Here is a 12,180-nt window from a genome sequence, read left to right on the forward strand (position 1 = left end):
GCGTCGCGCACTTCCGGGTGTTGTCTGGCCGCCGCCGCCGCGCGTCTACGGTCTCCAGGCCGCCGCCGCCGCCGCCTCGGGTCCCGGAGGCAGGAGCGACGTCACCACCATGGCCGGCATCAAAGGTGGGCCTGGGGTGCTGAGCCCGGGCGGGCTGGGCCGCCGCCCCAAGAGAGGGGACGGGGGGGCCCACGCGGGGCCCGCACGCCGTCTCCCGGGACCGGGCGCGCGCCGCGGGGCTCCCTGCGTTGGCGGCTGACTCCCGGCTCCCCCCGACCGCGACCCCCGCCTACGGTCTCCGGGCTGCGGTGGGCGCGGCGGCCTCCCGGAAAGGACTGGGCAGGGTTGGCGGCTCCCGCGTCAGCCCCCGCCCGGTGCTGAGCTCGGCCGCCTACCTCCCGCCCGTCGCCCCCCGGTGTGAAGAATTGAAGTGGCCCCGCCGGGCGTTCGGAGTCCCGCAGCCGCTCGGCTCCACACACACGCGTTTTGCAAGAGTTTGCATCCGAGGGCGAGGCGGCACGGTGTGGTTTTGAGGGGGTTGAGGAGGCCACGAGAGATGCCAGTTATGGAAAATCGGTGTCATTTCCCATTTAAAGGCACAACTGCGATCTTTTCGGAAGCTGAGCCGAACCGAGCCCCCAGGAGTGCGCTGGAAGGGCTTTAGGGATGGTTCTTTGCCAGACTTCGGCGATCACGTCCGCGGCAGGACCCGGACTCTGAGCTTCACGCTCCAAAACGGATGCGTTTTGATTTGTGGTGTTGCTCTGACTAGGTAAAGCCCGTGAGCGACCCCAAAGGGCTCCTTTTCCCTCCTCCCTCCACAGTTGCACCTTGAGGCTTTTTCACATTTCAATGTTTTTATTAAGTTAGGTTTTTTTTTTTTTTTTAAGGTTAAAGTTTTTTTATTAAAACTCAATGAAAAAGTTCTCGTTTTATTTGTCTATTTCCTTTAAAAAAGAAAGAAATGTTGCATTTTTTTTTCTCTAGGTGTTTGGTAGTTTTGTTAGAAAGGTTAGAAGCAAATAACCATCAACAACGTTTTCAACTTAATTCTTGACAACGAATTACATTGATTTCCTGACCTGCGGCTTTGTTTGAAGGGCAGGCAAGCAGGAAGTGAAGAACTTCAATAACAGTGTTTTTTCTGTTTTTTTTTTTTTTCCTTTAAGGACAGCTTTTGCTGAGCTTCTTCCCCAGAGTCACTTATTTACTGTTTCTTGTTTATTTATAATGTCTGGAAACATTTCCGGTAGGAAACTTTGTTAGTTGAGCAGTTGGGATAACTTTCCAGTCTCCTTTTGAACTATAACACACCTTTTCAAATACCTGTGTGAAAGGTAGTCATGGTAGAAATGTGTTTTTTAAGATGTTGCCAGTTTCCCAGTTCTTCCCCATTTCTGTACTGTCAGTTAATATAGGAGTCTCTCTCCCAGGAAAATAACTCTGTAATTATGGGCTGGGTGAGTATTAATCAGCAGAAAATATCTCAGACGGAATTGTACTTACACTTTTGGTTTCAGTACAGTTTTCTGATTGTTGTGATTGTTATCAGGATGTTTTCTTCCTGTTGACCTGTCTTTATATTAGGTTGATATAACTGAATCCTGGACTGACTTCTCAAGTCATTTGTCTATTACTTTGTTACATACTGGATTTTTCTGGTAACTCCCAGCTTAGGTCCCTTCTCCTACTGAAGTCTTTTTGTAATCACAGAAACAAAACCCAGTGTCTTGAGAGTTTAGATAATTGGCCTGTTCCACCCCTAACCTGGAGGCTTTGGGAGTAGAAACCAGACTCATCTAAGCTTTGCCTTCTGAATGTTGCATCACTTAATTACAGTGTAAAATTTTGCCGTGTTGATCTGTCATCTGGGACATCCGTTTATACATAGATGGCAAGATTTGTATATACCTCAGCCTGGTTGTTGATTCATAAGACTGGAGGAACTTTACACTTGGGAGAACTCTTTTTGAGCAGTTTATCTAACCCCGTTGGTGTTTATCTTATCCAATATGACCCAGAGGTGAGATGTCACACAAAGTAATCTTTTGATACCTGAATCTTATCTCTTTTCAGTTCCTTGTTTGTTTTTTCTAATAGGTCATCATTAACTTTTTAAGAGCATACTAAAAAGAATTTAGACTCTTTTTTGATGATAAGAATGTAAGTAATTTTTCTCTGTCATAGAACAGTGTTAACCACAGCAACCAAGTTCTAAGGTTACTAACATCTTGGCCAAGATTATCACAAATCTGGTATGCTTTTTGAGATTTTTATGCCTGATTTAACTGGATTTTTTTTTTTTCCAGTTTCTTCCCTCCAATCAGAGGGCAGTTCTTGTCTGCAGCTCTCCCACCTGTTTCTCATCATTTTCAATATGGAAAGCAAAATAAGCTTACAAAATTTTGTGCTCACACGATACAGATAACAGTAGTTGCTTCCAGGAAAGGAAGGTTACTTTTCACTTAACTTTATTCTGGGTACATGAATTGCCTATTGAAATATATATGTATAAGTGAGCGTAGGTGATTCTTTAAAGTAAAAAGGTTTCATTCCAACATACAACAGTTGTCACAAAAATCAAATAAACAACTTCTGAATAACAGAGTAAAGAAAAAAAAAAAAAAGGATAAAGAATGTTAGCTTTAACCTGTGGGCTTTGTGACATCTTGTGTGGTCTCTCTGTTTCCTCCAGGTTTATAAGCTATAGTCTGCATAAGTGGCTTTTGTATAAATAAGGTGTTACTATAGTGACGAACTGAGCTGTTAGGCAATTATCTTGCAAAAAGCAGAGTTGGGTTTTTTTGTTTGTTTTTTTATTTCTTCAGCATGTCTTGTAACAAGTATCTTAGTGTTCAGAGCATTATTTGCATTTTAGATCTAGTACACCCCTTATTTTATAGAAGAAAGAACTGATGCTCAGATGACTTACACAGTCAGATAGTAAGTAGCTGGTAGGAGCTGGGCCCCAGTGCCTCTTGACTCTCACTTGCAACTCTTTCTGCCCAGCTGCACTGGGCTCTCCTCTCATGTCTTCTTTTTTCCATCTCCGCACCCTCTCTCTTTTCCTTCAGCCTCTTTTCATTCATTCCAGACATAATTATTATGGAGTGTTAAGAGCTGAGGCCTGAGAATCAGTAGAAAACCTCTGTTCTCTGCTCTTGTGGTGTGAACAGCTTAGAAGGAAAGACAAACAAATCTGTATAGCATTGCATAAACATTTATACTGAACCCTTTTCATGTCTGGTTGTCCAAATGTCATGGTAACTTGATAGCTTAAATGTATTCAAAATCGGTTACTTTACTAATCTTTGTTTACCAAGCGTGTATTTTATTTACACTTCAGTTTAAGGAAATTGTTAATTGATAATGACACATAAAATTATATTTTTTCTGAGAACAAACAAAAAACCTGGCTGCTATGATAAATGAGCACAGGGGAGGCACCCCAGAGCAAAGAGAGCCTCCACATGTGTGCCCCAGCCGGAAATGTCCTCCCACATAGCCACAAGGTTGATTTGCTTCTTCACTTCACGTAGATCTCTGCCCAGATGTCTCCTCATCAAAGATGGCTTCCAGGCCGATATATCTAGAATAGCACTCCTATGCCCTTAGTTTTTTGGTTTTTTTTTTTAAATAACATTTGACATTTGTTTACTTAAAAAAAAAAATCACTTTATTCTCCCACCAGAATGTAAGCATGAGAGCAAGAGTTTTCATTTCTCTTCATTGCCCTATCTCCAGTGTCAAGAACAGTGTACAGCACTCAGGAGGCACTCCGTAGATATTTGCAGAGTGAAGGGATAAATAAACATAATAGGGGGAATAGGTCTAGTCAGGGGCTTTGTGAAAACTTCACCGAGGAAGAGGTAACTGGGCTGAGATCTAAAGGAAAAGCAGGAGCTCATGTGCCAGAAAGAGGCCAGAGCTGGGATAAGAATGCAAGCTCCTTAGTTGTTCACAGCTTTGCCTTGTTCGTTAACACCATCCCAGCACCTGTTAGGTATTTGACTCTCTGTAGACATTTCTTGAATGAAATGAGTGAATGAAAAAGTATCTGAGATAGAAAGGACAGCATGTGCAAAGGGCCTGTGGTTGAGAGAGCCGCTGACTTCCAGGGGAGGAAAGAAAGCCAGTACAGACGCAGAGGCCAAGGGGTGCAACCTGGGGTGAATGCATGTCCTCACAAGCAGGTAAGACCAGCTTCTGAGGACCTGTCTTAAACTGAACAAAACATGGTAAACTCGGTATTTACCTCACTGTTGACGTCGCATTCCCTTGGAAACTTAAAGCTCCTCCTTTGCCACAAATTAAAGTGCAGATATTTTTATTTTTCTTTTCCTCATGCAACTGAAAATCTAATGGCATTAAGGACATAAATGTGTTCAGGGTTGACATGACCTACATCAGTAATCAGAATGAAAACTAAATCTGCTCAGCTCCCATGTCTGTGGGTGTCCTTGATTATGACCATTTTAGTTCAGAGAAGTATATCTATTTCTGAGCAGCATTTAAGCCCTTGAGTGTTAATTTTGGTTTGTATGTGTTGGGTCTTGTCTTGCTAACTTGTAGACTTTTGACAGCTCTTTTGAATTTTAATGTTTCTGTTAAGGTTAATAGACTGCATCCTTGGACTAAAAAAGAAAGTTATTCTTTTAGCCACTATTAGTTGCAGAAATAGAGATTATGTGGAGCTCAAATTGATCATTTATTTCTTTGCTTAATTCTAGACTATTGATTAAGTATACTTTTTCAAGAACATTGTTTCTACTCACTGATATATGTGAAAACACTTTATAAAATATATGCTTTGTATAAGGGGGGGTGGTGTGTGTTGTGTGTGTGTGACCTCAGAAATTGTATTTCGCCTACAGAATGCATCTATGGCTTGTGATAATGTCTTAAAATGGTAATACAACTGAAGGATTGTACCTGTGATCCTGAACATTTTCTGATGTGTAGCAGCTTAGGGGAAGAAATCTGACTGTAGTTTTGCAAGCTATTTAAAGATCTGTAGCAAAATTAATTGAGATTATTGACCATAGGTGCCCTTGAACACTTTCATTTGTACACGCCAGGGGCGTATATGCAAGAAGCAGGCGCTGATCAGGAGAGGTTTTCCCATAGATGAGACCTCTAAAGTCCAGTAAAGCTGACTGCAGAGTTTCTCCACAGACTGCTTTTGAAAACTATAGACATCTGTGGAGTAAATGTCATATCACACTGGGCTTCCCCCATGCCTCAGCAGTAAAGGATCCGCATGCAATACAGGAGACTCAGGTTCAATTCCTGGGTGGGGAAGATCCCCTGGAGAAGAGAATGGCAACCCACTCCAGTTTTCTTGCTGGAGAATCCCACGGGCAGAGGAGCCTGGCAGGCTACAGTCCATGGGGTCGCAAAGAGTTGGACACGACTTAGTGACTAAACTACAACAAATACCATACTAAAGGCTGGAGGAGCATCGATCTTGCAGACTGGGATGGGACTCCTTTGAAATGGGACCATTAATTTGGGAATGTGGTAATGTGCTGGGCATCTGTCAGGGCTTTGAAAATCAGAATCACTATATTTTGCTTTGAAGATGCCTCAAATAGCTTATTCTGAGACAAGATAACTCCAGCTTTTGAAGATGAGTCACTAATACATTTGCTTTTTTGGTGTGTTTTGTCTTGCTTTTTGTTTCTGGGATTTCAGGGAATATTCTGACTGCTAATAATAATGTTAATAAAAATAAATGCTGATTTAATTGCTGTTTCTGTTTGACTTTTTATTTACTCTGCAGCTTTGATTAGCTTGTCCTTTGGAGGAGCAATTGGACTGATGTTTTTAATGCTTGGATGTGCCCTCCCAATATACAAGTATGTAACATTTTTGTCTTTTTGTGTTTAAGTGTAAAATTTTTCTACTTTTACCCACTGAGCCACCAGGGAAGCCCTAAGTGTAAAATTTTTCTGCTTTTAAAGTTAGAACACTTCTTTTTTTTTTTTTTTACTGCAATAGAAGTAAACCTGAGAAATGGTCATTTGCTAAGGATAAACTTTTAAGTCCTCACTTAAAATTTGTTTGAAAGTATCTTAGGACAGCAGCATGTAGAAAAGACTTTGGTTGTTATTCCTTGACTACTGCTAAGTTTTTAATGGCCAGATAGTGAAATGGTAACTCATCACTACTGCTTCATCTGGAGAACCAATTGATTAAGTTATAGACACAAAAATGTAAAATGTCTTTTTCAACACAAACAAAAAACTGTAAGCAAAAAAAAAAAACTGTAAGCAGAGTCAAGACCAACTGACAAAGAAAAAAGTTATGTAAACAATTACTCTATAGGACAGAGAATTTTTTAAATCAATAGGATAAATTAGTAAGAAAAATACAGACAGCACAATAGAAAAACGAACAACAAATATGTAAAAAGGACTGCCGTTTGCAAATAAGAACATGAAAAGATACTCAACCTCACTCAAAATTAGGACTTCCCTAGTGGCTCAGTGATAAAGAGTCCTCCTGCCAATGCAGGAGATCAGTGTATGATCCAGGAAGACCCCACACGCTGCAGAGCAGCTAAGCCCACGTGCCACGGCTATTGAGCCTGTGCCCTGCAGCAAGAGAAGCCACGGCGCTCGAGAGTGGTCCCCAGCTGCCACGACTGGAGAAAGCCTGTGCGCCGCTAGGAAGACCCAGCACAGCCATAAATAAATAATTTTTTTTTAATCACATGGAATCAATTGGCAAAGGTAAAAGATACGACAGATAAGCATTGTCATGTACTCTGGGTGGAAGTTCAAACAGGTGCAGGTCTCCTGGGGGACCAGTTTGCCTGTAGCTCTCAAAATGTATCCTTCCACTTCTTAGAAATTACTCATACAAATCTACTTGCAGATGTTTACAAAGATATGTGTAGTCAGGGGAGAGTATGGATGTTCATGATGGCCTTGTTTATAATACCAACAACAGCAAGAAAACTGGAAGCATCCTAAAGGTCTAGCAAAAGAAAAATGATAAATTAGTACAACCACTGATGGAAATACTGGGTCATCTTATAAGAGACGAGAAAGAGTTGTGGTTGCTAATCTGTTAAACACGCAATCTTGTTAAATTTAAAAGTGCAGTGATTCATTTGTATCTCTAAAGTTTATCCATGTGGGAATCTGGAAGGACCCACACCAGTAGGAATGGGAACGAGAAGACAGGGAAGACTTGGACAAACTTGATTTTTCACTTTTTGTCCTTTTGTATTTTTTGCATGTGTTTTCCCTTAAACTTACGCCCATTTTTAATTTTTTGTTGTCCTCAAAATATTCAGCAAAATATTTTTAGAAGAAACGCATAGATAAATCTTTGCTTATCATGAGCCTTTAAGTACAAGCAAATCTCCATTATGATATGTATTTTATGGCAGTTTTAAAAGCCATCTATTTCATTTTAACATTTTATTTTGAAATGGTGATGGACTGTCAAGAAGTTGCAAAAATAGCACAAAGAAGTTCCCAGCACCCTTCACACATCTCCCAGTGGTAATATCTTACATAAGTGTTTTATATTATCCAGACCAGGAAAGGACATGGCACAATACAATAGCTAGATGATTTTTATTGTGATAAAGTTGACATTCTGATTGAAAGTCTTCAGTATTACTTTCAGTTCATTTTCTGTATGCAGCATTTTGGGAGTTCCTAGTGACCCAAGGAAGGTTTGGGGATGTTCCAGCTTCATGCCAAAGCAGGATTTTAGAAGTCAAGGGCATGAATCTTGAATTTTAAAAATTACTGTCTTAACAGTCCCATTTTTCATATGCCTTTTTATTCATAACCTAAAATAAAATATTTTTAATTTTGGGCCTTAATTCCAACTGTTACAAATCATGAAGCATTTTCTTTTCATTTAAGAAATATTTAATCATTGTATCATAGTTGACTTTAGGAATACTGTGACTCAAAATGTTTCTCTTTTTCGTTGTTCAGCTTATATTTAAACTGTATCATATTTGTACCTTGCAGTATATTTTGGTCCTTTTTTTAAAAAAGAGTATATTCTGTATATAGGAAAATGACAAAGCAAAAACTACATTAACTTATTTTTCCTTTTCTAGCCAATACTGGCCCCTCTTTGTTCTGTTCTTCTATATCCTTTCACCTATTCCATACTGCATAGCAAGAAGACTAGTAGACGATACGGATGCTATGAGTAACGCCTGTAAGGAACTCGCCATATTTCTTACAACAGGCATTGTGGTCTCAGCTTTTGGCCTTCCTATCGTATTTGCCAGAGCACATCTGGTAAGTGACAGCATTCTCCTACTCACGATTTTGCAGTACACTATGTTCAGTTTTTCTCAGAAAAAAAAAAGTCTGTTAAATGACATGAAAAAGAGATGAGGAACATAGGAACCAAACGATCAGAGAGAAGAATCTTACTTTTGTTGTTAATTGGCAAAAATACTGGAATGCATTGGCAGCAGCGGTTGGCATGTCAGTACTTCACTCTCAGAACTGGGTACATGGGGACTTCCCTGGTGGTCCAGTGGTTAAGACTCCATGCTCCCGATACAGGGGCCCAGGTCCAGCGCCTGTTCAGGGAACTAGGATCCCACATAGCACGTGGTGCAGTCAAGAACTTAGATAGGTAACAACTGGGGACATGGATGGACTTGCCCCGTGCTGCACAACCGCAGGCCTGCCCTGTTACAGCTTAAAACACTGAAGACCAGAGGAAATCTCTGCAGGTGGAAAGGAACCAAAGAGTAGAAGAGACCTCCCTGACTCACCAGTCAGATTCGCTCCTCTGTGTCTGGGAACATCGAGACGGCAAAGAAGACAGGCTGGCCACCCTTCCACACAGAGAGGACAGTGACTCCCCCTGCCCCTTTAGTAGACCATACACGGGTACATTTGCATCTCTGATGCTCTAATATAATCTGCTCTCTAGGTAAAATGTTTAGATTCACTAAGGAAGATTTGAAGCAAACTTCTCTGAAAACAGAAAATCGTAGAATTCCATGCTGCCTCTTCATAACCCAGAAGTCAAGCTTGCTTTTCAAAAATGATCATCTTCCATGCCTTTCTGTCTCTTTAAAGGAATCACAGGTCTACAGGAAGAGCCATTACGTGGTCAGCAGGGAGAGAGTCATTATTACATGTCTTTGTTTGGGATCGTGGTTGGCGTACAACTGGAGCCTTGATCACTTTTCGTCTCCTTGTGTCTTTGATGTCTGTTAACTGAGCATTTCTGTCTTACATCCATAGATCGAGTGGGGAGCTTGTGCACTCGTCCTCACGGGAAACACCGTCATCTTTGCAACTATCCTGGGCTTTTTCTTGGTCTTTGGAAGCAATGATGACTTCAGCTGGCAGCAGTGGTGAAAGGAATCACTGAACTCTTGTCACATGGACTTCTTGTCATTTCTCAGCCGTCCGCGCACACAGGAGACAGGGCAGTGATGCTGAGCGGTGGAGCAGGCCTCTCGGGGTGTCCCGGGTGCTCCCTTCTCACTGTATTGTAAGCATACTATTTTCACAGAGACTTGCTGAAGGATTAAACGGATTTTCTCTTTTGGAGGAGCTTGACTGATTTCACACTTATCTCTAGTATGCTTTTTGTGGTGTCCTGCTGAATTTAAAATATTTATGTGTTTTTCCTGTTCGGTTTTTTTTTTTAATCAATATGCAATGTTAAACATTTTTTAAATGTAATAACCATTTACATTGGTTAGGCATTAGAGTTCTGCTAGCTATTACTGGGCTAAATACATTTTTTTTTCCTTAAAATTGTTTAACCTCCATTACTACACATAGTTATAAAAATAAATTTTTCAGTCAGTCAGGATGACACTCCCAATTTTATGCAAACATGCAGACCATTAGTATACCTTATAGACTATGTACTCAGTGCAAATCTAGCTGCATTTATACCTCAGAGGGGCCAAGTATTAATGCCGTGCCCTCCATAATAGTTGCTGGTTTTGCCAGAAAGCAGGTGTTTTGTGAATTGAAAATTGTTTTATGGAATTGTTGCAAAGGAGTGCTTTTATTCTCAGTTGCTCGAAGGACTTATGGTTAAAGGTAAGAGTGTAAAAACAGATTTTTGAGACATGGTTTTTATTTATGTTTATTATAGTTAGAGTGAGTTGCATGGCAGGAAGAAAGGAGGTTGAAATTCCATTTTTGTAAAATTTTGTTTCTATTTATAAGTGAAATTTTTGATCTTTGAGGCTCTCATGTTTTGCATGGGTAGAGGGACACACGTGGAGCTGCGGCTGACACAGGAACGTGGATGCTCGCACCTACACACTGGAGTACCTCTGCCTGCCTCCTCCTTGTGGCTTAGTTTATACACTGTATATATTCAGTGAAATAAATTTTCCCATACAGTTTAGTGACACCTTAAATTAGAGCTGAGTGCTCTGCCATACATTCAGAGTGTCCCTGCCCCACACAGAAGGCCTTGAGGTGATTAACGGGTGACTTCTTAGTCTTGCCAGTCATATATTAACAACTCAAGATCTAGAACATGGGAATGGTAGTACTTATTCCCTCAGGTTATATCATACGTGATTTTAAAATACTAAAGATGAGTTTCCTGTGTACTTCTCAACATTTTTTTTCTTTCACCCTCAGAGATACTCTGTTTCCTTTTATAAATGGCCTTGATATGTGAATTCATGCAAAGCAGCCAAATCCAGCTATGTGGCAGCTTCAGACACAAACCTGACCCCCAGATTCCCAGTAACCAGTCATGATCAAGTTATCGTGGTCATTTGCCTCTCCCACAGTGATCAGTGTTTGTTTCAGGAGTTTTGAAAATCATCCAGGTCTGACAGTGTTTTGCTATGGACATTCGTTTGTGTTTCTTCAGTATACTTACTTAAAAATCTGTTTCGCCTTCAGATGAAACAGTAATCACGACAACTATCTCATTCTGTAAAGTTGATTTCTCCCAAAACACGGGAACAGATTGTGGGTTTGTTCAGCTTTCTACTAGAGATGCCTCAAGGCTTCTTTACCCAACCCAAGTTGTTACTTTGAGCCGTGAGATGGACGGCAGGATGAAACACCCACGTGTGGCTGTCACGTCTACCCACAAGCCAAAGGCGGCTTGCGGTGTCACGAGGTAGGCCTGAGGACGAAGGGACAGCTACTCACAGAGCAGGCAGCTGGGGGTAGAGTTGGGGACTCAGTGCCTGTGATCTACTCAAAGTTTTTCTTTTTGCCAAAAGTACAGTCTCTGGTCCTTCCCTGTTTTCTGTTCTAGAATGCCAGTGCGGTGCACTGCTACTGTCTTATTTACTTGGCCGTAGACTCTTTCTCGCAGCTGCGGATCTCTTCTGTATAATAATCGCCCTGGCAGCATTGTGTCTTTGACCTTGCACACTAGCTTGACATAGTGCTGTCTCTGATTTCTAGGCTAAAATTACTTGAGGGCTGAATTTTCCATAGAATATGCACTGACCCTGCATTGCCATTCTTCTATGGAAAGAGAACTTTTGATGATGAAACAATAAAGATTTTAAATATCTGCTTTAGTTTGTGGGTGTTTTTGAAATGAAAATGTACAACACACTTCAGTTGCTGAAGTGCATTATCCATTTTAAGAATGTTATATAAAGCAGGGAGGACATTAGTAGTTAATCTTGCAGAAGTTTCACTTCCAAAATAAAAGTGAAACTGTAGTAATAAATACTACAGTGAAGCCATATGATACTGAGCTATAGTCAAAGGACTAGTAATTTGAAGGAGTAGAACTTTGACCTAACCTTTTAAAAAAACAGCCATAGGTTTTGTTGACATAACAAGGCTCCTAACCATGTAATGTCAAGGTTGTACTTGTTCTTAATTTTCAGAACTCTTTTTTATAATTTTATTATAATTTATTATTCATCATTAGAGCATTTTGCTTTTTGCAAACATTTCAAACAGGTAAATGTTAAAAAAAATATTGATCTGTGTCGTACAGTGTGAACAGAGAAAAGTAGTGTTCTCTTTTATCAAAAATGAATCTTAAAAAGAATCATGTCCCAAATTGTCCTACTTATAATCTCATTATATGTTTAAAAAAATTCAAATCACAGGGTCTTAGAGTCTGCTTTAATATGATTTTGGGGAAATCAAATAATGAAGACCATAAAACATTCCTTTTTCAATTATAGTTCTGTTTTCTTTTGTGTATTTAGAGGCAATACTAAAA

The 12,180-nt window shown here is 40.5% G+C and overlaps 1 protein-coding gene across 1 annotated transcript; it reads left to right on the forward strand.

Moving 5' to 3' along the window:
• The first annotated feature begins 1 nt into the window (after position 1).
• LEPROTL1 (leptin receptor overlapping transcript like 1) lies at positions 2-11,511 on the forward strand. The gene is made up of 4 exons (XM_061134720.1): positions 2-125; positions 5,783-5,858; positions 8,090-8,276; positions 9,243-11,511. The coding sequence occupies exons 1-4, from the start codon at positions 110-112 to the stop codon at positions 9,357-9,359; spliced, it is 396 nt and encodes a 131-aa protein (XP_060990703.1). The 5' UTR covers positions 2-109; the 3' UTR covers positions 9,360-11,511.
• The last annotated feature ends 669 nt before the right edge of the window (positions 11,512-12,180 follow it).

This window comes from Dama dama, chromosome 32 (genome assembly GCF_033118175.1).
Source record: "Dama dama isolate Ldn47 chromosome 32, ASM3311817v1, whole genome shotgun sequence".
Classification (NCBI taxonomy): domain Eukaryota; kingdom Metazoa; phylum Chordata; class Mammalia; order Artiodactyla; family Cervidae; genus Dama; species Dama dama.